Here is a 24,753-nt window from a genome sequence, read left to right on the forward strand (position 1 = left end):
CACCTCTCCCATGACAGCGATGGGAGTTTCTCCGGTGGCCTGAGCCACACGATGTTCCACCAGGTAAAACATGTACTCGTCATACAGGAGGCGGATTAGGTGGAAAGAGCCAAAACTGGCTGCACTGCGCAGGGTCAGGTCTCTGATCACCATGGAGCTGCAGGAGGAGAGACACAGAAATAACTCATCAATAAAAAAAAAAGCTGTCTGGAGACACAAGAGTGTTACATTCAGGCTACATAGAGCTGATCATACTGATGCAGAGATCCTAAAGGTGCAACAGCCTTGTACCTGTAGAAGGACCACTTTAGCAGAAACTGCCGTGCTGCTTTAGGGAAGCTGGGGCTGCCCTGATGAGGCTTCAAGACTTGAGAGACTACATTGTCTAGCCAGGTGGCCCACTGATCCAGGGAGCTCTGCTGCTGCAGGGTGACCTTAAAGTCCTGCTCCAGACGCTGAACCACGCTCTCGTCACACTGACACACCCAGGATGCCTGTTCCTGTTGAACAAAACAAACGTACCCCAACACAGTCAGCAAAAAAAAACAAAAAAAAAAAACAAAACAAAGAAACGTCTGGATCTTAAAGTAGGGGGAGATTTTAACATCAAGTCTTTACCTGGACGTTAGCAAAGTCCACACGGTTCAGGTCAGAGAGCATCTGGTTGATCTGCGACGTGTTCTGGAGGACGGCGCGGGCTGCCTGAGCCAGGTGGTTCAGACTGGTGTAACGTCTCAATGTCTGAGCAAACGCGCTCACAACAGCCACCTGATACAGAGAGACACAACCAGAAAAGACTTTACAGAACGGCACAGTTGATAACACTTCATTTTTTTATCATTTCAATTAAACTATAGCAGCATTTATTACAACCAGTTTGGGATTTTTAGGGCTATCTGTGCTACTAAAAGTTTTGTTCTTTGAAAAGAGTAACAATTCCATTATCTCAATATTTATCCATTAGAACATTAAAAAGACTCTGGAATATAGAAACATAAAGTCTTTATTTCCCCAAACAAAAAGGTGGTAAGAACAGTAAAAACGACAAGATCTGCAGAATACGTTTAAGCACTGTGGATACATATTTTACAATCTTTAGTCACATTTTCTTATTTGCAAATATAATCTAGAATACAGCTATGAAAAAGAGTACTATCTGGTTACCTTGGTGCGGATAATCTCTTGAGGAAAGTTGGTCATGGCGTTAGTCAGCCAGCCCTCCAGACTCTTGGCAAAGTTACGGATGGCCTGAGTGAGTGTGCCTGGAGAAAAAGAGCAGCCTGGATTACAAACTGACCTCCCCACATTCAGTTTAACATGAAGTCTTGTATACAGAGTTATCCTAGAAAGACAAAAGCTGTACAAGAGATTGAAATAGTTCTTTAACAGTAAACTGGCAAGTAACTGGCAAATTCCCTTGTATATAATATGATGTGGTGTCAGTGTTACATTGTCATTCAGCAGATGCTTTTTTTCCAAAGCGACGTACATCTGAGAGTAAGTACAAGACAACCAAATATCTAGACAAGAGGAAACAACATTAGTAAGAGCCACAAAGTGCTTCAAGTCCATTGGACGCAGATGCTGTCATGCACAGTTAGAGGAAATGCACATGATGTGTAGAAACTTTCTTTGATTTATGAGGGTTCACACACACCTCTTACTTTAGCCAGGTTCAAGAAGTACCAGGTTCAAGTATCAATGTATAAAGTCTATGGATGTATTGCATCATAGCATATGGCTTAAAGTATTGCAGTTTTCAAAAGTTCTGTTTTATAATGTAAACTCTTCTGAAGAATCCATCAAAACGTGCTGAAAATTGGTTGAGTTGGCTTTTAAGTCCATAACATCAGTCTTGACAGCACTACTGCTCAGTCTGAACAAAGAAATTAACATTAATCTTTACCAGTTAAAAAAATATTTGCATGTGAGCTATGAAAAAAAAAGCTCATTCTTCTTCACTACATCTAACTGCATGGTACACAAACTTAAATAAATCTCAATGAAATGTTTTGCCTTCAGTATGAACGTCATGGAGGTGTAATGAAAGGATGAAGTGACGTGGGTTGTCTTTGGGGTAGTAACAGTGCAAAACTGAGGGGAGAACAGCAAGTTGGGGGGGAGGGGGGCACGGCTCTGTGTGTATGTGCATGTCTAACTATGAGGCTTTCATCTAGCCTCTCTGCCATAAGCCCAGATGTTGGAGGGCTGCAGTTATGGTCGTCCTTCTGGAACTTTCTCCCATCTCCACACAAGATCTCTGGATCTCAGTCAGAGTGACCACTGGGTTCTTGATCACCTGTCTTACTGAGGCCCTTCTCCCCCAATTGTTCCGTTTGACCGGATGACCAGCTCTTGGAAGAGTCTTGGTTATGCCGAACTTCTTCCATTTGAGAATTATGAAGGCCACTGTGCCCCTTGGAACTTTCAATGCAGCAGGATTTTTTTTGTAGCCTTCCCCAGATCTGTGCCTTACAACAATGTCTAAGCTCTGTAGGCGGTTCCTTTGACCTTATGGCTTGGTTTTTGCTCTGATATACATTGTCAGCTGTGAGACCTTCTATAGAGGCGTGTACATTTTCAAATCATGTCCAATACATTCAGTGTGACACAGGTGGACACCAGTCAAGGTGTAAAAACATCTCAGCAATGATGATGGGAGGAACCTGAGCTACATTTCAAGTGTATTTGCAAAGGAATATTTATGTCAGTGTGACAGTTCAGTTTTTTACCTTTTAATGCACTCAAAACATCTTTAATATTCTGTTTTCACTTTGTCGTAATGGGGTACTGACTGTAGATTAATGAGAATAAAATGCTTTTTTTTTTTATTGTAGCATCAGGCTGCAACATAACAAAAACTGAACAAAGTGAAGGGGGTCTGAATACTTTCTGAGGTGGGCCAAAACCAAAGTACTTGGTTGATTAATTTCACGTTTTATGGGTTGGTGGATAGGCTGGATACCTAAATATATGTGTGAAAACATTTTTTTTTAATTTACTAAATCACAAACTATTGGTGGTGCTTACTTGGGACAGGGCGCAGAACATCAGGGATGAGGATCTCCACCAGGGCCTGGTAGAGGATGTGATCACAGCTCCTCATCCATAGTCTGACTGGTTCATATTTACACAGAGCCACCAGCTTCTCTCTGGGGATCACACCCTCCAGGTCATCATCACTGCACACAGACAGTAGGAGGTAAATAATATGTACAAGAAGATGATGATAACTGCTGCATACAAATTAAAGCTCACTCTAAATTTAGTAGACAGACTCAAAATGGTTCATATGTTTTACTTTTTTCATACAGTATATGACATAATTTAGCTCGAACATGTCAATAAAAGTGTCCTTCTCTTATGTTTGTCTGATCTGACCTGTTGGGGATGGAGGTGCTGCCGTCACTAGATGGCGGTGTTGAATACCAAAAGGTCTGCCAGAGTTTTTCGATGAAGTGAAACTGGAGGTTCATCACTACATCCAAAGTGGCCTGCAGGAGAGCAACGAGGGAGGGGAGGACGGGGGAGAGAGAGTGAGAGGGAGGGAAGAGAGGAGGGAAAAGAGAGCGAAGAAGGGGTGGGGGAGACAAAACATACAGAGCTGAGCCATGGCAACCAGACACACAACAAAGTTTCTAGAGGCAGGCGGGCCGACTCTCGCTCACTGCAGGCCCTCCTGGTTAGACAATGAGCCAGCTCAAACACAGCTCTCTGCACATTAATCATCAGGAGGATCTTCAAGACCACATTCAGGCTTCATATGGAGTTTTTAACTTGATTTTACATTGTTTTTTATTTTGGTTGTCTTTATAAATTTAGATTAATGAGTGCATTTGTCTCCTTTTAGTTTGGGAGCACTGACCTGAACTAACCCATGTGACTTCCTCTTTACTGTTCATATGTATGAGGCTCTTAGAAAGCACCACACAAGCTAGCACGAAGACAGGAAGCAGTGAGCTATTGATGAAAAAGATCAGTCAGAGCGGGGAGAGAGAGTAATCTGGTTGTACGAAGAGGGCGAGCAAAGAAACCACAAGTTAAAAATTATGAAAGGAAAGAGAAAAAGCAGAGCTGTGAAAGCTGTTAAGATTACATCAGGCTGACTTGACATGAGGCAGAGGTCAAACTCTCTTTTGTTTACCAACTCTTCAGTTTTTCTCTACACTCAGCCTCTGAGATGACGAGCGTATGATTCACAGAGATTCTCCTTCTCTATCTGGCAGGACGTGCACTAGCCGCTGGATCTTGTTACACAGCAGAGGAGGCTTCAATCACATGATATGTTTTTGCTTCCTCTCCAGCTGTTGCCATGGTAACCTTGTTTACGGTTGCCCCAAGCAACAGGTCAAACACAGGACTCCAAAACAAAAAGGAGAATTCCCCATCCCCTCCAAACGAGCGGGCTTTTTTCTTTCTTTTGCCTCCACTGTTTTTTTTCACCACACAGGAAAAACGGCATGCCTTAAAAAAGAAAAGAAGAAAGAAAGTGTTGAGGAGAAAAAACACATTAGCACGGTCGCAGACAGACGGGCGGCGTGCTGCAGAGATTCCCTGAATCTTAACTCCTATCACCTGGGCACACACACATAGAAACACACACTCCAGTTTACAGAGTGATTTATGACTCTCAGAAGTTTTATTAAACACCTAATCATTTGTGTTTCAACATTAATTTAATGGCACAGTTGGTGCCTGCATATTTAGCTGTTGTTGCCATGACTTCAATAAAACAAGCCTGACAGGGAATACAGCACTGTTAAGGTAGATAAAACTAATTTAACGACAAAGTAAGAAATAAGATGTATCCTAAAATGCATCAGCCAACCCGTTTCTTCGACTTGTTCGGTTACTTACACCTTAAAAAGGCATTAAAAGTCTTGTGTTAACTGGCCACTGTTGACTCACATCATAAAGGAAGAAGAAAGTAAAATGCATAAACATTAAACACACAACTCAATGAGAGCTGGGAGAGTGACAGAAACGCGTTGGCACACAAAGACAGGAGCCCATGCGCCTGTCCACAGACAAGGCAACACAAAGGCCTGAGGGGAGGCCACCACAAAGACACCAAGATGTCCACCCAGCGCGCTGAAAGGTTAATTGGCATGTCTTGAAAGCTGCACGGAGATGAAAAGACGGCTGGAACAAAGGGAGCGTGGTGGGACTGGACAAGGGGAGGGCAGGGATAATATGATAAAGGCAGAGCCTCTCTGCTTTAATCACAGCTGCTCTCCTGCCAGTAAAGCCCCAAAATTTTTATGTTCAATATAATTTCTATCCTTCTCACCGCCCATGTGTTTAGAGGAGTTATGTTTACTGCTGTCATTTTAAATCATTGTCCTAGACAAGCTAAGAACTAAGCTGTGCAACCTGTGAAATGGCATTACACAGTGTGATAAGTCCTTAGAAATCTTTTTTACAGTTTCCTAAAACTTTTCATATTTTTAAGCTGCCACCTGTTGACTACTACATCTTCTATGTAAAGACATCTAAGTGTTTTTATTTGATCAATGCAACCCTGACAAGTCAAGTTTGAAGGATTTATTTTATAACAATGAAGATATCCCATGGCAAGAATGAGCAAAAATGCTTGATAAACATTTTTTCCTACTACATGTTGTAATTTCCCAAGCCCTTTTTTTATTCTTTTTTTTATACTTTAATTTTTAAAATTTCTAAATAAGTAAACACAGAACATGTGAGGACAAGGGTAGGTGCAGTATCTCAAAATTATAAAAGTAGACATAAAAAACACAGGCACAGCACAAAAGAGCACAGTCTGACAATCTTAACTGAAAACCGAGTTTTTTTCATTTATGGCAATCCCATTTTCCCCAATATTTCCCTCCTATCTCCTTTTGAAGACGCAATGTAAAAGTCATTTTCTCCATTATGCAAATAGAGACTATAATGTTTGCAAGAGGTTTCATTTGGTGGATTCTTTTGAAGCCAGCATTTAGTAATTGCCTTCTTACTTGCACCCATCCTTTTTTTAATTCTTAAAATAAATTTTTTTAAAAAGATACACCCTTTGAAAGCAGGTAGTCAGTGTAGTGTTCAGTCAAATGTTTTTAAACACAAGTTAACTGTGTTTATTAGGGACTATTTTCTGCAGCAGGCTAAAATTATTCTCAACCTTAGGCAATGGAAGCAAACAAATAATAAGGTGATTTTATTTTTTACCCAAAGCACATATACCTAACCTGCTCTGTGTGCTTGCTCTTGTATTTTTTTAAAAGCTTTGTAAGGTAGCATTTAATTCGCAGCACTAAAAAGTCATTTCATTTCCTTGCTGCATTTTGAAATTAAAGTTTTATATTTGTGGGATCAACTCAAAGAGTAACAAAACCCTCAGGACACTTTGTTTTCAGATGAAAACCTGTGAATAGCATATTTAGTAGTACTGTTGATCAGTAGGAGTCTAAATCATGACATTTTAGCACAAATAACTAAGTTCTGTATTTTGTGTTAAAAAATTTGCATAGCAACTACCCTCTACAGATTGACAAAGTCTGCTTCAACTGAATTTTTGTTAAAATTTTCTCCTGGCTGATGTAGCATCAAGTGCTCAACAGCTATAGCCCACTTTTTCCAAAACTGTTAACTTCACTTGTAGCAGCTGAAATTCACAGCTCCACCAGAGACATTGCTGTGAGGCTGTGTAGTACTGTTGGACAAGGTTGCATATAAATCATGTCTTTTTTAAAAACAAGGTTGATAATGTATATATTTCCTCCATGGAGCCCCTGCTGGATGGAGTTCAGATACCTTGATTTAGATTTTATTAGTTTTTATTCTGTTAAACTGACATTTTCTTATCTACCAACAAAATATGCATATTGACTATTAAGCACATGTAATAAAAGAAGTGATTATGTGAGTAGCTGCAAATGTTACTTCAAGCTATAAGCCTCAAACAAACAGGAGTTTCAGGCTACAGTGGTCTGCTAAACTCTTTTGGAGCCAGGTTTTTAATATCCAGATTTTTTTCTCTGCCCATTTTCCTATGAAATCATCAGTACTATATCCATTTTAAGGTGCTCCCTTTGTACACACAGGACAGTGCAGCTTCAATGACAACATTATTATTAGTACTGCAGCAGACATGGACAGTGAATATTTGTTCAGATTTTCCAAAGTGTAATGAAAAGAATGAATGATGCTGGGATATGATGTACCTCGCAGTGGTCTCTGTAGAGTGTCTGCAGCTTCTTGATATCATTCATGTTGATGCGCTCAGGTAGAGGCTGGGTGCCCAAGTCAGGAGAGGGAAATTGAGGCAAGGAGTGGGACGTATCTGCATAAATATGAGGCAAAAATATGGACAGGTGTCACTCACTTTACTAACACATACACACATCAGACTAAAACACACAAACTGGCTTGAAAATTCTAGAAGCAGAAAACAGTCAAGGTAGATCATAAAGAGTGTGTCAAAAGCAAAACACATATCCTTTAGTTGTCTTAAACAAACAAGGTGCCCAGCAGTTATTTTGGTCAATTTGTCTGTTGTTATGTATTGTAAATGTTTATTTCATAAAAGCAAATGTGTGATTTTGTTCTGTGATTCAATTAAGGGGAAAGTCTTGTATCATAATGAGAGAGAGAATAAAAAGAAAAGAAGGTGACTGTTAATCTCATCCTTAGTGTCAAACATTTATAAACAAAAAGTTCTCACGGCAGCCAAACAGCTCCTCACCTATGTACTGCTGGTGGTGTTGGCTCTGAGCAGCCACAGACTGCTCTGGGGTGCTGTTACAGTGCTGAGAGCTCCCACACAGGCTGTCAGACATCCCATCCACCTTCTGCAGAGGTTTGAACCTTCAAAGACAGTGGGGTAACATAAATGTTAGCCAGATTTAGAAGGAACAGATAAGCCACAAGAGAAGGAAGATTTTATTAGGTGCTTGGATCATGCAGATTTCAATGGCAAACCACTCTGACAAATTTTCGGTTAATGGACTTTTAACTAAAAGTGGGGATTTTGTTAATCATGTACATGTTTTTTTTCTGTGTGTGAAAAGCATGAGTGTTTTCTTAGTTTAATAATTACATATACCAGGAAAACACTCATACAGTGCATTTGGAAAGCATTCAGACACACTTCATGTTTCTAAATTTTGTTATGTTGCAGCCTAATGCTACAGTAAAGAGCAACAGGCATCAGCATTATTCTAAACTCAGTAACCCAGAATGACAAGGTGAAAACAGAATTTTAGGTATTTTTTTGCAAACTTATTAAGTATAACAAACTAAAATATGCCATTTACACAAGTATTCAGACCCTTTGCAAAAAGACTTGAAGTTTAGCTCAGGTTCATACCATTTCTATCAATCTAATGCTGAGATGTTTTAACACTTTGACTGGTCCACCTATAGTAAGTTAAATTGATTGAACATGATTTAGGAAGGCACACACCTCTCTTCTAAAAGCTGGCCATGCAGCCAAACTGAGCAATCAGGGGAGAAGGGCCTCAGTAAGAGAGGTGACCAAGAACCCAATGGTCGACCTGACTGAGCTCCAGAGATCTTGTGTGGAGTTGGGACAACGTCCCAGAAGGACAACCATAACTGCAGCCCTCCACCAGTGGCTAGATGGAAACTACTCCTCAGTGCAAATCACGTAGGGGCTGTCTAGCCACTCTGCCATAAAGCCCAGATCAGTGGAGGGCTGCAGTGATGTTTGTCCTGGGACTTTGTCCCATCTTTACACAGAATCGCTGGAGCTCATTTAGACTGACCATCGAGTTCTTGCCCACCTCTCTCCCCAAGGCCCTTCTCCCTCGATGGCTCAGTCTGGCCAGGTGACCAGCTCCCAGAGTCCTGGATGTGCCAAACTTCTTCTGTTTGGGAATTATGAAGGCCACTGTGCTCTTGGGTACCGACAGTGCAACAATGTTTTTTTAGCTCTCCAGATCGGAGCCTTGCAACAATTTTTTCCTGAGCTCTGCAGGCAGTTTCTTTGACCTCATGGCTTAGTTTCTTATATGAGTAAATGTGGTATTTTGTTTTTTTATTTTTAATAAATTTGCAAAAAATTATAAAATTCTGTTTTCACTTTGTCAATATGGGTTAATGAGTGTAGATTAATGTCAAAAATGATTACTTTTGACTTCAGCATCAGGTTGCAACATAACAAAATTGAAAAACATGAAAAGGATCTTATTACTTTCCTAATGCACTCTACACCACTGTATAAAGGTTGATATAACACACACATGTGGAGCAGTGCCTGGAAGCAAGTTCAGGCAAATGACTCAAGCTGTGCTGAGTTATCATCAATGCATCATTAATCAATCACCTGACAAGCATCCTCCCAATTGGTGGTCTATTTAAGCTGCAAGATTTACGGTCCCTCCCTCTGCTTTGCCATTTCCAGCTCTGCCCTGATTCAGTACTGTTGCATTTAACCCGTCTACCACCCTAGCATCCACCTGTAGACTCAGACTGGAGGGTTTAAGCTACTATCTCATCACTCTTAAAATTCGGCACGTAAAATAAATCTGCAAGGAGTATCAAGGTCAGAATCTTGGCACCAAACGCAAACCCATATTCTGCTGCTGCAATTAACATTTTAGCCATTACAATGTGAACTGTCAGACTGAAATAAGGCTTTCTGATTGTAGGATAAAAAAAGTAAGGGGAAGCAGGCAACAATGATCAAACTTAAAGGGAAAGGAGCAGTGGCAAAGCAGGAGGAGAAGGGGATGGCAAGATAAAAGAAGCAAAAGAGTTTGAGAGATGACAGTGAGGCTACTGTCACAGAATGTAAATACTAATATTAAATATAACAGACAAATATCTTCAACTCTTCCGAAGCTGTCCAGTATACATGAAAATTAGCTGAAAGATAAATGTGGCAGAAGAAGGAGGGAAAGGGTTAATGGATCAGACAGAGAGAGAGAGCTGACCTCTGTTTCTGGTGGACAGGCTGCTGCCTCATGGCCATGTACTGCGTGTCTTCCTGCAGCCGGTTGAGTGGTGAGTCTGGCTTCACCCGGATGCCATAGTAATGATACTTAGAGTTTCCTCTGGCAGAATCAGTGAGAGAAAGGCCAGAAAACAGTGAGGAGGAGAAAATTTGACATCAGTGTAATCACTATCATTATCCTCTTACATCAGCAACACTGATGCCTATGAGCTTCACCATACTCATCACATGATCATCGTTATCTGCACTGACTTCCTCCAGTCTGTACCTGGTGCCGAGACGGCGGGTCCTCAGTCCCATGAAGACCGAGCGGATGAGCTTTCCAAAGGAGGCTGCGTTGACTGGGTCCAGTTTCTGTTCCTGACAGTGCCTCAGGTAATGGTTGTATAGGGAGCAGCGGGGCAGGCTCACTCCCTCCGCTGTCTCATAGTTATCCAGCAGCCACTGCAGCTGAAAACAGAGAAAACATTCAGTGGGTAAACTGTGCTCTGTGATAGTCACCTGCACAGAAATGAAGAGCAGCTGTCTGTCGTATTATCACATCAAAGGGCACAAAACACACACATGAAATGACCACATATTTCATGAGGTTAAACACCAGTGAGGCACTGCAGCATCTTTACACTCCTGCCATGGCTTTGCTTAGCCATTAGCTTGCTTAGCCTTTTTTATTTATTTGCCTGAGACTGTGAGAAGCTACAGCATGAGAAAAGGCTGATTGAGTGAATACTCAAACTTCTGAAGAGCTCTTTATTCTCTCTGACAAATCTCCAAGTCTGACAGTCAGTAAGGAGGAGGACTCGGTCATAGTATTGTCAGTAACAGCGCAATCATAAAGAATTTACATAAAAGCTCAAAACATCAGATTTAAAGCAGATACTTCAGACACTATTTATGCAAATGATGTGGAGACAATAGCAGAGATTCAGGGTTGGAATAAAGGGGCAGCATCTAAAAAGCAAATTTCCAATGTGAGAAGAAAACTTTTGATAGAAGCACAGAAGTAATTTAATCTGAATCTCATTGAATTTGAATGATAGAGTTCAAAAAAGAGAGACAGTTATTCTACGTTCATATTTTTACATTAGGTGAATGTCTTGGTGTATTCATGAGCAAAATAAAGCAGAAATCTTGTAATTCAACAAAAAGCCCATGCAGATTGTTAAAACAAATATATACAATGCATTCATAAGCAAAAGTAAGAGCAAATGCAAGTTAAGATCAAGGTCAGAAACTAACTGGTGCAATAAAGCGCAGCACAGGGACAATGCAGAAGGTAAGTAAAGCCACTAGTAGGACGTGTGTTCAACTTAGCAGAGCACAAGTCAAACACACTTCCCAAAGTTCAGCTTCTGTTCGCTCATTTCATTTTATTTAATGTCTTTTTCAAAAAAAGTTCCTGGTTGACTTACATGGCTGTTGAGCAGGCTGCTTTTGTGACTTGCAATTCCTTCAGACTTTTGGAGGTTTTCAATCGCCATTTCAAGCTATAGACAGAGGATGCATGCAAAAAAATAGAAAGAAAAAGGTGATACAGAGGAGAGAGGAAGCAGGAGGGTAGGAAAAAAAGGGGACAGAAAGAAGCAGGGGAATATGAAAAACAAAAAAAATATATTGGGGAAAAAAGAAAACAAGGAAATAAGACTGTTAGCAGGCAGCCAGGTTTCTGCATTTCCATTAAAATCAGTCAGTGTTAAAGCCAAATCCATTATGGGCTGACAAAAGCATGCAAATCAAGGGATTCATAAGGTTAAGCTGCTCAGTGAAGGTTTGCCGTCAGACACTCTAATGTATGCAAATAGGAACCACAAACAAGGGCAGGGGTCACGTCAAGTTTGAGACACGAGGTCAAAATTCCCCCAAACCCCCTCACCTCCTGAAACAACTTAACTTGGAAATCATATTTGAAAAACTTGAAATCTTTCAGAGTGAGTTGTTACTACAACATTAGCAACAGTGTCATGGTTAAAAAAACACTGGCTTATTATTCAGTCTCTGGACAACAGAAAATAATGGAGTCCAACTGGCCAGCAAACCAAATGACAAAACCAGAGACATTCTGTTGAGCTATAGAAGAACTCAAGTAAAAAAAGAAAAAGATATGTCGTTTTGCAGCCAAACTGGAGACGAAGAAAGAAAAGCAAAAAGAGGTAGGCAGCGATCCAAGCCTTAAGAAGGCTCCCGAGGGCTCATGGCCAAATGGTAATGAGCCCCAGGGGTTGCTTTGTTTCACAGGGCGCTCAAGTGCCTGTGAAAACCTCTGAAACAAGGCAGTGCTGAATTATTTAAACCAGTGTCCTGATTCAATGGGCTCTCTCTCTGTTAGTGCAGAGCAGGGAGGCCCCAACTCAGGTTGCTGTACACACCTTGCATCTCTCCCTAAATTTAAGACTTACCCCAGAGCCTTGCCAGTCTGGACACAGGCTCGGGGAGCAGCGATGACAGTTAGCACTTGTTTGCATCTCTGAACACTACATGGCAGAGGGAATTTCTGCTCAGATAGCCACATCTACTACGTAATTACCATAAAATGTGGAAGATAAGTTGCCCTGGTATATGTCTGTTTTTTGAGATCCCCAGTGAGAAAAAGTTATTAAACCATCCAACTGCAGGACAATTTACATTTTATTCAGCAAAGTCCAAATTAAACAGTCTCTGTGCAGCTGTGTCCTCCTTAGAAAACCATCCGCTTTTGCAGTATGAAGTCCGTGCTTCTACCAGCTAAAGTACAGCCAGATTATGATCCAACCAGGTGAAAAGCAGTTAAAAAGTGGTGCCAAACCCTGCTGGTTTGGTCTGTGCCATTATTTATTCCAGCACATTTCTGAGCAGTGAAGTGGCTGTTGCAATGCACAGTAAAGGGGGTTAATTTTTAAATGTATTTTGTCTCATGCAGCGTGTCACAGTTGCAGCTGCACGCATTTGTAATGACATCACATATCTCAGCACTTTATACTGGATATGAGTCACTCAGGTATATAAGCCGCAGCCAACCTCTACAATGAAAACAGGTATAAACAGTGTAGCTTAGACACTCGATTTTACGGTAGTTGGGATTGTATTTTTAACCAAAAGGTCTTAATTTGATCAGTTTGTCTTTTGACAGTACATCATCTCACTCCCTGTGAATTTTGTCTCAAAAAACTATATCCCAAAAAACGGTTCCTTCTTTAGCTTTCACATCTGCCACCCACCCTGCAGCAGTGATCATAGGCATAAAAAATTATTATACAGAAATAGCCAGTGTTGTTACTAGTGGTTCTGTTTGCTATTGTGCATCATAAAGAGGCATCAATACTTATTGTACCCTGCTTGACAGCCAGCAAAAACCTCTTAACAGAGGCTTTAAGATAGGCAAAAAATATTCAGGTATATTGCATCCAATGTTTTTAATCTTAAGTGGCTGCAAAACGTAATCCTTTTGGTTACTGCTGGCTATTTTATACCTGTCTACTGGAAAGGTTCAAAGGAGTACAACAAACAAATCGGCATGGTTGTGGCTCACCATAGCTGAAGAGGAGCGGGATGAGTGTGATATGTGGTTGCGGCTTCCCTCCATGTTTCCTCCGTGGATCAGGTAAGTGCTCCCGCTGGAGATGATGTGGCTGCTGCCCACATCCATAGCGATGCCCACCATGCCATGTGGAGGCACCCCACCACTGGCAGAGGACACCACTGTGGTGACATGAGCTCCACCAGCCTGTGAGTCAAAATAGGTTCCCCCGCTGCTCTGCCCATACAGCTGAGTGTCAGGGTTGTAGGAGTAGGCTGCTCGGCTAGGGAGAGGTCATTATAGTTAGCACGCAGTGATGTTCCAGGATGACATTTTTCAAAAACGTGTACTGGTGCTACTTTGTTTGGACAGTATCATCTTTAAGACAAATAAAGTGCACTGAACTGAACTATATGACCTTCTTTATTTCAAACTTCATCACTGTACATTATGTGGTGTGAATAACTTTGTAATGCCAATTTCAAATCAAACTTTAAACTGTGAGAGAGAATCCCTTTAGTTTCAATTAATGATTTCGATTAGACACCCTTGAAAAATCCCACCAAGACAGTCTGAATGCAGACCACTCACCTCTGACAGCCACTCTCCACTATATCTCAGAACAGAAATAAACACTAAAACTTTTGAAATAAAACCAGGTTTAACTTCCTGTAGGTTTAGGGTAAGGGTTAAGGTGATTAGGACACCAAAAGTTAAAAACCTGACCTGCAAAACCTAATTTAAAAATGGTTATTAAAGCAGATTAAACTGTTTGTATAAGGGAAAAAAGGTTGTCCTCCATGAAAACATTCCAATGCAGCAAGCAAAGCTTATGAAGCTCCACTAGCTGCGTAAGCTACGTAGATAACAGAGCTACAGAGCTAACATAGCTTCAAAGCTGATGTAGCTACAAAGATAACATAGCTAAATCTAAGCTCACAAAGCAGCTACGTAAACTATGTGTCTTGTTATCTACGTAACTAAATTATCCATAGCTATGTTTGCTAAAGCTAACTTAGCTATAGATAATGGAGCTACAAAGCTAAAACTAAGCTCACAAAGCAGCTATGTAAGATACATAGCATACATTATCTATGTATCCATGTTTGCTTTAGCTATGTTAGCTAAAGCTCATGTTGCTGAAGCTAACTCAGCTACATTGGCTTATGTAATAACATTAATTATGCAACTAGTGTAGCTATGTCAGCTAAAATTCATGTGGTTAAAGCAAACTTGGCTACATTGACTTATGTACTAACATTAATTACCTAGCAAGCATTAGCTTTAGCTAAAGTGGAACTACTTCTAAAACCAGTCTATACATAATTTAATCCCTAATTAGACTTCTGACCCTTTTCTCTGTTTTATTTATGAAATGTTGCTTAGACATTCATGTTTGCAATGTGGTTATTTCATGAATGTGAATTCCAAACATTGTTTATAAACTAAATTGAACTAAAAATAAATCTAAAACTGGTAATGCATTGTACCTGCAAATTATGTCTCTTTCTTTCTGAGATATACGGTGTCTCAGATGAACATTCTGTGAGAGTGGCTGTCAAAGATGAATGGTCTGCAGCCAGGCCCCTCTCTGAAAAGCAGTTTTAGGTTGAAATGATGAAAGTGCTATGAAAATCTTAGTTTTCATCAGGCTTTGTATCAAGCACTTACTAATGCGTGATTCAACATGGCCCTACTTGTATTAGAGTATAGTGTTATTCATGCTGCTGTATCTGTGACATTTTCAAAGTAAAAAAATGTTTTACAGCACTTAAGCTAAATGTTTAACTGTGTTAAATATTCTGAACAACAATGATAAGGTTACTTCTCTTAGAAAATGGCAAAAGAGTGAAACATATGTGCGGCAAAGAATCTAAATAAAAACATTTGTGAAAAAGTTCATACAAAAAGTGTATTTTATTTTGCAATGCCAGTGTGGTCTCTTATTTTTACAGGATACATGTACTAAACAAGACCATCTCATCACATTGCACTGTGTAACTGCAGATCAATATTAATGCTTACATAGTTCCATTGGTGTAAACAGCTTCTCCACTCTCTCCTACATATTGGACCTGGGATGGGTAAACATGTGGCACCTGTTGCACCTATGCACAAACAGACAAAGAAGAAGGTAAACATCTTTATGCTCGAAAGGTTGCAATGAAAATTTCCCTTCAATTAAAAGACTTTTTTTCATCATTTGTGTTTCTACAATTCTAATATTTTCATGCAGAGGTAGGTATGAGACACCCTTTTTTATGAGGGCAGTGGAAAAAAGTCTGCACACCCCTTGGTTTTCAATAGTTTTTGTCCATAACAGATTAAAGTTTAATGTTATAACACTGCCCAATATGTTGCAATAGAGGCTGCGTGTTATTTGCATTGGTACAAAATGCATTTCTTTCCAAGAGGATCAGGAGTAAAAGAGATTTAAAATAATGTCACTGGGATTCAAACTGTTGGAGAAATGCATTAGATGATTACTTGTTAGTAAGCTTATGAAATCATTTCTGGATTCATTCTAATTGTAAAAAAAAAATAACCATGTGGTTTAATAAAGACAAGCTAGATTGGACATAATTCACAAATTAAAGTACACACATGAAAATCCTTAAAAAAAAACACACACCACAGTCCATCTGCAGCCAGCTGATGCTGAAGCTGAAGCACTTGAAATGACAGTCAGGTCTGCTTCTGATCACTGTCTGATACTAGACATCAAACAGGTTTTTTGTTGGCATCTGATTCAAGTTCCCAGGAATCACTGGGCTTTGCTCCAAATTTACATTACATAAAATCCATACACATAGCCAAAAGCTTCAGCTGTGAAGCTTGGAAAAATTTTGTCACTATAAACATTTAAAAATCCCTCTTCTGATAAACAACCTTTAAACCTTATGTTAATCAAACATATTAGAAGAGCTGCATTAAGACATTCTTTTTGTGTTATTTACGTACACAGGCAGTGGGCCAGGCTCAGTCTCAGACAGATATTTCCCTAACAGTCAAATAAGTCAAAATTATTTTGTTTTTTATTCATTTTTTAAGGGGTGTACATTATTTTCCCAGCCCTGTACAAGTACGGTACTATGTACCTGCTGAGGGACCTGTTGAACCCTGGGTACTGAATGCTGCTGTACTTGTCCTCCCTTCTGAGCTGAGCCTGTGGCCTGAACCAGCACCCTCTGTGTGGATACAAGACATAACTCAATTACAAAGGTATGCATGTACAATCACACACATGCACAACATTGTAAACACATGACAGTCAACAAAACACAGCCAAACACGTAAACAAATGCCTCTCTTAAGGCTCAAGACTTAAGCTAGTGCTGAAAAGTTCATTCTAAATGTCAGTAGCAGACTGTACTCCCGTGATTACAGGGGATGTAGAAAGAGCTGTACGACATTACAAATTTAGAATGTGTTCCATTTGTTCTGCAATGACACTGTCTATAGCTTGAAATTGTTGTGGTTAAGTGGATGTAAATTTCCAGCATGCACAGGCACTAAATTCCAGTGGCTAGTAGCAGGCTTGATTTATAAAATGGCTTAGATTTTGTAGTCAACTTTTTGGAAATAACTAGATGGAACATTCATGAAACAGTTTCCCCATTTGCCCTGGGATTACTGCTGGGAAGACGTAGTCCCCTACCTGCTGGGAGGCTGGTACAGGCTGTACCACAGGGGCCTGGGCTGATGATGACGTCCGCAGTGCTGCCACGCTGGTCGTGGTGTCTGACCCTCCCTCTGAGCTCTGCATGCTTGGTTTTGGGAAGACATGAAGAAGGAGGAAAAAAAGATATAAGAATGGGAAACTTTTCTGTGACAGAATTGATACACTTAAAAGTAACTCTTAAATTTGAAAGAAAATATCAGGGCCTCATGATACAGAATTTTAAATTTTGAAATAACACTAGCAACAGTCAATTTATACCTAATTCTATAACAGAGGAACCGAAGCAGAAGTGTGTATTATTTCAATTTCAGTTACAATTTGGCTTTCCACAGTTATGAAAAACAAGATAACTGTAAGTAACGATTACTTTGCCACATGCTGTGACATAACAGTATTTTCTTTAATTGTTATTGTGTAACATTATTTTTATATAATTTATATTTTCCCCTCATTTATTTTCAATATGTTCACGATGTCTTGGTTCAATGTATGTATATGATGATGAGGATGCTGTAAAATCAGCAAGTACATTTCATAATCATGATCTCAATATCAATCAAAATGATCTGGATTTTGATTTTTTCTATGATGAAGAAGCCATGATTTCTTTGTTTTAATTTACCAAAAATTGCAAGAAGGACTCACCCACATCGTCTAATTTGCACATAGACATTGCAAACAATCACAAAAGTACTTTTTGCACAGGATTAGTATTACCAGGGGATCGCTGATAATTATGAGATACCCCCTAATGTGCATTTGCATGGGATAAGCAAAGTCCTTGTTTTACTCAAGACATTTCTGAAGGAAAACATGACAGTGCAGCATGGCTGCAGCAGTGAATCTGGCCAAAGAAAGCAGTGAATTTTTCTTTCTAAGGCCAGTGAAACACTAGACAATTTTCAAATCCTAAACAACTTTAAAATAGTGGGAGATCACAGACATCAGGACAATTTCAAATTATTTTTCATCTTTAATCCTCTGAACGCACACACTAGACAACTCAGCAAGACTGTCAGATCACTGGAGACCACACACCTGCCAACAACCTCGGGTAATCGCGCAACTTCAGAAAAATAAACGAAGATGGGTGTCTGTACTACCCATCCACAACAGGCAGTCATGGCATGCATTACAGGTGCAGCAAAAATCATAAAAGAAGGGAAAGACTCAGGATTAAATCCTGGCTGGAATTAAGTTACAGTTGTGTTTATGGCTATGAGCGGTAAAAGTACGTATGACCCAGCTGGTGACGCTACCCCATCTGCTTGCTCTTATTGGTCGTTGTGGGTGCTCAGTCAGAGGCCTTATGACCTAGAATTTCGGGTCTGGGAGGCTACGACACGATTTGGAGCAGCAAAATAATCGTGTTGACACCATACACGAGGTTTATTCAGACAAATAATCATTTGCGATGAGGCTTCGCTCGGGATACACCCCCATGATCGTTTGGGGAGGCAAATCTTGCCTCAGATTGGGCTTAAAATCCTATAATGTGTGCCAGCCTAAGGTCCAGACAAAAAATAAAATGTCCTGCACACTGCATTCTGCAGATGGCAATTCAATGTCCTATACATACTGTTGACCAGAGTTTCCAATAGGCAATATTTGCTCGTGTTTTTGTCCCTATATATATATATATATATATATATATATATATATATATATATATATATATATATATATATATATGTGTGTGTGTGTTTTTTGATTAGCGAGAAAGCGGAGAAAGTTGAGCACCCCTCCCATTAATATCTGAAAGAGCGAGACGTCTCATGTTGAAAATGAACCTCTCCTGTCACTTTAGACAGTTTTTGTGCAGCTGACTGATGCTGTGGATATTATTCTGCATTCTGGACCACAACCTTCAGTGCAAGGATCAGCTGTTGTAGCCTAATCACTGAATGTTGAGCGGCATATTTCAATTTTTATATTGTGATATGCATGAAATTTACAGTAAAATAATACCAACATAAGATCAGGCACTTGAAAAGAGGAGCTGCAGGAAGCAGAGCAGAAGTGCTGCGTGTATTAAGAGAACAGTGGTGCACGCACGTACACTTGGACAGTAAAGTTTAAATAACAAGTAAAAAAATAAATAAAAATAAAGCCACTTTTATCAGTCTCCTACACTTCTATTATTTTTTCAATCAGATAAAGGAGAAGAAAAAGCTGCATGGACCGTGAATAAAACACATCATTACCATCCTAAATTACAGTGATGCCAATTCGCATGGGATTAGTATTACCTGTGGACCTATCTGTATGCTGAAATATGGCAGGTAATTGGCCCTTGATTTTTTTTTCTCTGCAAATTACAGATATTATAAATTTGCACAGGACTAAAAACACAGACATTGGCCCAATTATAACAAACTACCAGAGGTACATAAGTAATACTAGTCCTGTGAGAACAGGGTTTAAAAATGATGCAAAAGTTTTGAGCAATTTAGAACATGTAACATCTAATTTTAAGAGAGAGCAACTTTCACATCTTTATGAGATGCCAAAAGGACTTGAGAGATGTCCATATTTAGGTATTTGCCAACCTGTGAATTCAAAAGGATCACCAGTGGTCACTTCCAACTCCCAACTTTAGGTTAAAATAGAACTTCCAGTACTGTGGATCATTAAGAAACTGGAAACTGATTCATTTTAACACTCAAAGTATCCACAATAGATTCAAAAGTATCGAGTATTGACATGTATATGGTCCTAAAAACATCAAAAGCCTTACGCTATTTATGCATTCTACCCCCAGCCCTCCCCCCGGCTTTCCTCAGGGGGGTTTCTGGCTTTTCTAAGTCAAACTGTCTAGGAACGGTAGAAGCTGCCCACCTTTGGACTTCATCAATAGCAAAAGACAAAGCCCAACAGATTTTATAGACGCTCCTGGTCCAACTGACAGATCAGACCCAGGCAGAAAGTTACTGTAACAAGAGTTCAAGTTACCAACAGGGCTGAACTGCTTCCTGAGGACCAAACCCACTGCAACCACTCGGCTTTCCACTGGGTGACAATGTGCACAGCATAGCAAAGGGGAGCTAAAAATGGAGTTACACAAAGGCTCTCCTTAAAAAAAAAAAGACAGAAAGGGAAAGAGCGGGAGTAAGGCAGGGACAAGAGAAGAATGGACCTGCAAGGGGGAGTAAGCATATAAAAAACAACTTCCCCACTCTCAAGAAGGAAAAAAGGAAAGGGGGAAAAGATGAAAATGGCAGTGGGGCTCCGGGTCCTGCCAGGCTCTTGATGATATCCAGCATTTGTTTCGAACGAGAGCTGTTCTCCGAGGGCTCCAATAATCCAGCTGATATGAGGAAATTCCTCAATGCTTTGTAAACGTTTGTTGGTTGCTATGGTGAGGAATCCATGACGACCACCCCAACTCAACCCCCTCCTCCTCCTCCTCCTCTCCCCTTTTCTGTTCGCTCCTCCACCCCCCACCCCCTTTATGAAGCTCTTGCACAGGAACTTTCGAGTGTGAGGGGGAGGAGGATTAGAAATAGGGAGAGAAGGAGATACGACACAGTTGGGGGGGTTGTCTTCGCTGAAAGCAGAGATCCAGGAGCAGCAGGAAAAGTCAGTCGCTCAACCAAAGAACAGTTTGAATCTGGAGCAACATAACAAGACCCAACCTGCTCCAGTAAAGCTGTGATTAGCTATATCACGCCAGAGGAACTAAAAAGTTTTGTTAATTACTGAGAGAGGTCTGACAAACACCATTTAGGCTGCAGTAATCTGGAAGCTACATGCAACAGGTGTAGAGGTGCTATTTCTACTCAATCGCAGCTTTCTGATAGGGATGCATGATTCAAGCGTTGATGTTTTTGATTTCAACTTTAAAGAAAGCAATTCTGCATCTGTTGCATCTGCCTAAGTGGTGAAATGTGTGTCTTACATTCATCAATAAATGATCAAAACAGCCTTGAACCTAATTGAACTCAGATAGAATAACAAAAACAAATCCAACATGTGACTCAGAGAGAAAAAAAATGGCAGAAATGAGTCAGAGTGGAGGACACCACACGAGTGATAGAGAGAAATAGGAAATACATCCAACCCAACCAAAGTCCCCACACAAATTTTGTGCACACACCAAAATAAGCGCCCTATTCTCTTCTGCGGCAGCGTTAAAGACATGGATGACACAGGATAAAACCACTCATTTATAAAACCACCTTAAATGCTGCCACTAAACTCAACATGCTGAAGCTATCACAGACAATACCACAAATCCCTATAACCTATAATCAAAAAGTTCCCACAGGCAGCAGGAGAGAATACGGGAAATGTTTCACTAAACCATGGTTTCCCTACAAATCTCAATACTAAATTGCAATCTTGACCCTGAACTGAAGATGACTGAATCTTAACCTTCTTACTTTTGACAAGGGTCAAACTTTTGTCGAAGACTATGTCCTACTACATTTTGATCACAGGAGGAGCAGCCTTACATTTTCACTCTTTGTCTTTGTAGATAGTTTAACGTAGCAAATGTTTCCCACCAAACATATTTCTCTATAGTAAGGCTGTATGATAACGGAAAAAAGTGTGTCAGCGATATATACTGCAATATGAAAAAAAGACAGTTATTCCAAATAAATGCTGTGAGTTCATACCAGCTTTAATATACAGTTTCAATCATACAATCAGAATTTTATCATATTGGACTGTAAGTCTATGCTTCTCTTGGCCGGCCCTGCACTACATAAGGAAATCTCAAGGTTAATAATGTATAAATTGTTCACAAAGCATTCTTGGAAAACATTATGACCATTAGCATTAGCAGCAATAAATGATCAAAATTTGATTTTAAAAATGTATAAAAAGACGTTTAACATCAAATCTACCAAAGTGGATTTAATCTTAAAAGCCCCCAAAAAGTCACCCAAGTACCAGGCTTGCTAGAAACGCTTCCATGAGGGCTATGAGGGCATGGATAGCATCAATTGAATGGCACAATGGCTAGCTTCAAGCAGGAAAAAGGTAAGTTACTCAACATTTGATAACCTTAGTCTCTTTTTGTCATATACGACAATGGCAGTCTGGAAGGGCATTCAAAAACTGAATCAGATCGGTGGGTAAACACATGCACTTGCTGATACCAATACTACATTTTCAGCAGTATCAGACATATTTCCAGCACTGGTATTGGAATTGGAGCAACGCTGGTAATGAGGATGAACAAAGAAGAAGACTTCAGTTAACATAGATCCGATAGTCCTGCTTAAAACTCCTAAAAAAATCAGTACACTAACCCATATCAACCAATATTTACTGCCAATGTAGCAGTTCTAATTATTGGCTGAAATTTAAATATCTGATGACACATAATTAAATTTTGAGTTAATGTCTGCTGATACCGATATCATGCCGATAGTATTATGCATTCCCATGTGAAAGTGTGTAAAATGTACACACATGGAGTGAAAAAGCATCATTCATTGGCCAAAAATATGTTTTCTTATCTTTTACAACAAATTCATACCTTTGCTATTTCTCTATTTTGAAAGCTCATATTGAAGTGACAATAAAATTTCAATTCACAGTTGTGCAGCCCCAGATGGAAAGTGGTCAACATCCAAGGGAATACAAAGTGGCTGCAAAAAGTATAAATAGAATATACACTGGATATGAGAGATAAGCAAAAGATTAAACAAAACCGGACATGAATCAGATTAATTTTGCAACATTAATACTACTTTTTTAGCACTAAATTTAAAAAAACAACAACTGTGAACTGCAAAACTAACTACATGGATCATCATCCGTGTCAAACTTTAAACTTTAAAAGTACAACTGTAGTAGAATGAGCATTTTGGGGCCCCACTGGAACATAATAGAACAAAATGCTGAGTGTACCTTTAAGACAGAAAAACAACAGATTTGGGTGTGCCACCACTGGCATTTTCCATGTGTGCAGATTTTGCCACAGGCAAAGACACACAACTCATGACTAATGGAGTTGAAACTGAGCAGAGGAGGCCTATGTTGAAATCCCTATTGTGTCAATCTTCATTTAAAGTCATCCTTCAATGCATGTGCTAGCAAAGGGCACAATTAGCAATCATATGTCAAGGCTGTCAAAATCATTAAAAGGTTTTCCTCAAATATATGATAATATGTTCTTTAAGTGCTAAAAGACTATCATCAAATTTAAGCTAACAAGGAGCAAACAATTTAAAAGCTGCAGCAATGCTCAGACATCTTTCAACAGAGAGGAATTTGTCTATGTTGTGTCACTTACTTATAAATACACATGCAACAATCCCTACATTTATCTTCAGACTTGTCATTTTCACTAGAGGAAGTCAGAGACGCCCAAGGGCTTCTTTATACCATTATGGAGTGGGTGTTGTGGGATGGAGGAGGAATAAGTAAGCAGAGTACTGACCAGCGCGTTTTTATCCATTAAAGCTCAATTAAAGTGCTAGCTTTAATAGGTATGGTGAAGTGTTCTGAATAGTTGGGATGGAGGGGGAAGAATCAGGACAGAGTGCACACTGAGTCTTTCTGCTTCGTGTTCAGAGAAGGTTAAAAGCCACACAATTCCCCTGAAAGGCACAAAGGTAGACCACAGCAGGAGACATAGCACACTACTGCAAGACTGCTTCTCTGGATGGGCTGCTGTTCAAAAACCAACCTTTCAGATTCATACACAGACACACAACTCAGTTTTCATATCAGGTCTGTAAAGCTTGTTTTTATTCACACAAATCCCAGATGAGCACTTAACATTACAACAGTCCCTCCTTAAAAGAGTTACCTGAGTTTAAAAAGCTAAACGGAAACTATAGGGGAAACATTTTAGAAGCCCAAAGCCTGAGAGACATGTCAGTGAAGCTACAGTCTGTCATGTTAAAAGAGAAGACGAGCTTTAAACATCTGTCACTGACAGATCTGTCTCAAACAGGCCTCAATCAGAGAAAAACACATACAGATGTTCAATTAAAAGCAGGAGCCCACAGTCTTGGCTCATGTTTGCACTGGCCCACATTGTTTGCAGAGCAACAACGGTTGCTAGTGGCAACACCGTCCACTCCCGTTTCCAGGAGCCTGTTGCTGAGCAACCAACAGAATACTTCCCAAACCAAACAATGCCATCCCCCCACCTGATCCCTCTATCTCACGCTAAGTAGCAAGAAACTTACAACAATAAATACTATGTAAGCTAATAATTTCAGACACCAGGGGACATGGGGGCAGAGTTATGTAAAAATGTACAGACTGTTTGCTGGTCTAGACTCAATCACAGAGGACACGATGAAGTGCTCTGCTTTTGTAACTACTTGGTGCTAAAAAGAAGGAGGAATGTTTAAGTCATCAAGGAGACAACAGTCTGTTCTTCAGGGTGGCTCTATAGTCCTGTGACCAAAAAACACCTTCAAAAGCAAAAGCTAAAAGTTTCTTAAGCAGAGGTTTTGAATTAAAAAAAGACTTCAAAAGTGCAACAGTTTTTAGAAATACAAAATAAAGTAGATGCAAACCCCACTGTGCTTTAATATGTACATCTTTAATGCACATTTTTTCAGCACTATACAGATATATCCTCATGAGACCTGAGCTTTTGTCTGGAAAGCATCTCAAGTTTTTCTCACTTACTTGGAAAAAGTAAGTCCTGATAAGTTTAAAATATTAGCCTCG

The 24,753-nt window shown here is 39.8% G+C and overlaps 1 protein-coding gene across 3 annotated transcripts in view; it reads right to left on the reverse strand.

The window, feature by feature from the left end:
• The window catches only part of rfx2 (regulatory factor X, 2 (influences HLA class II expression)), a 37,330-nt gene that overhangs the window by 5,038 nt on the left and 7,539 nt on the right, over positions 1-24,753 (reverse strand). The window contains exons 2-16 of one of the 3 annotated variants that reach the window (XM_041791307.1): positions 17,086-17,194; positions 16,526-16,615; positions 15,453-15,535; positions 13,440-13,710; positions 11,347-11,421; positions 10,203-10,384; positions 9,915-10,034; positions 7,703-7,824; positions 7,182-7,300; positions 3,382-3,494; positions 3,031-3,182; positions 1,165-1,262; positions 619-768; positions 292-500; positions 4-157 (exon numbers count right to left, since the gene is read on the reverse strand). In XM_041791307.1, coding sequence (XP_041647241.1) covers positions 4-157; positions 292-500; positions 619-768; positions 1,165-1,262; positions 3,031-3,182; positions 3,382-3,494; positions 7,182-7,300; positions 7,703-7,824; positions 9,915-10,034; positions 10,203-10,384; positions 11,347-11,421; positions 13,440-13,710; positions 15,453-15,535; positions 16,526-16,615; positions 17,086-17,194 — 2,047 coding nt within the window. The remainder of the gene's footprint in view (positions 1-3; positions 158-291; positions 501-618; positions 769-1,164; positions 1,263-3,030; positions 3,183-3,381; positions 3,495-7,181; positions 7,301-7,702; positions 7,825-9,914; positions 10,035-10,202; positions 10,385-11,346; positions 11,422-13,439; positions 13,711-15,452; positions 15,536-16,525; positions 16,616-17,085; positions 17,195-24,753) is intronic. The other 2 variants (XM_041791309.1, XM_041791308.1) reach the window with 2 other exon arrangements.

The sequence above is a fragment of the Cheilinus undulatus genome, linkage group 7 (assembly GCF_018320785.1).
Source record: "Cheilinus undulatus linkage group 7, ASM1832078v1, whole genome shotgun sequence".
Lineage (NCBI taxonomy): Eukaryota > Metazoa > Chordata > Actinopteri > Labriformes > Labridae > Cheilinus > Cheilinus undulatus.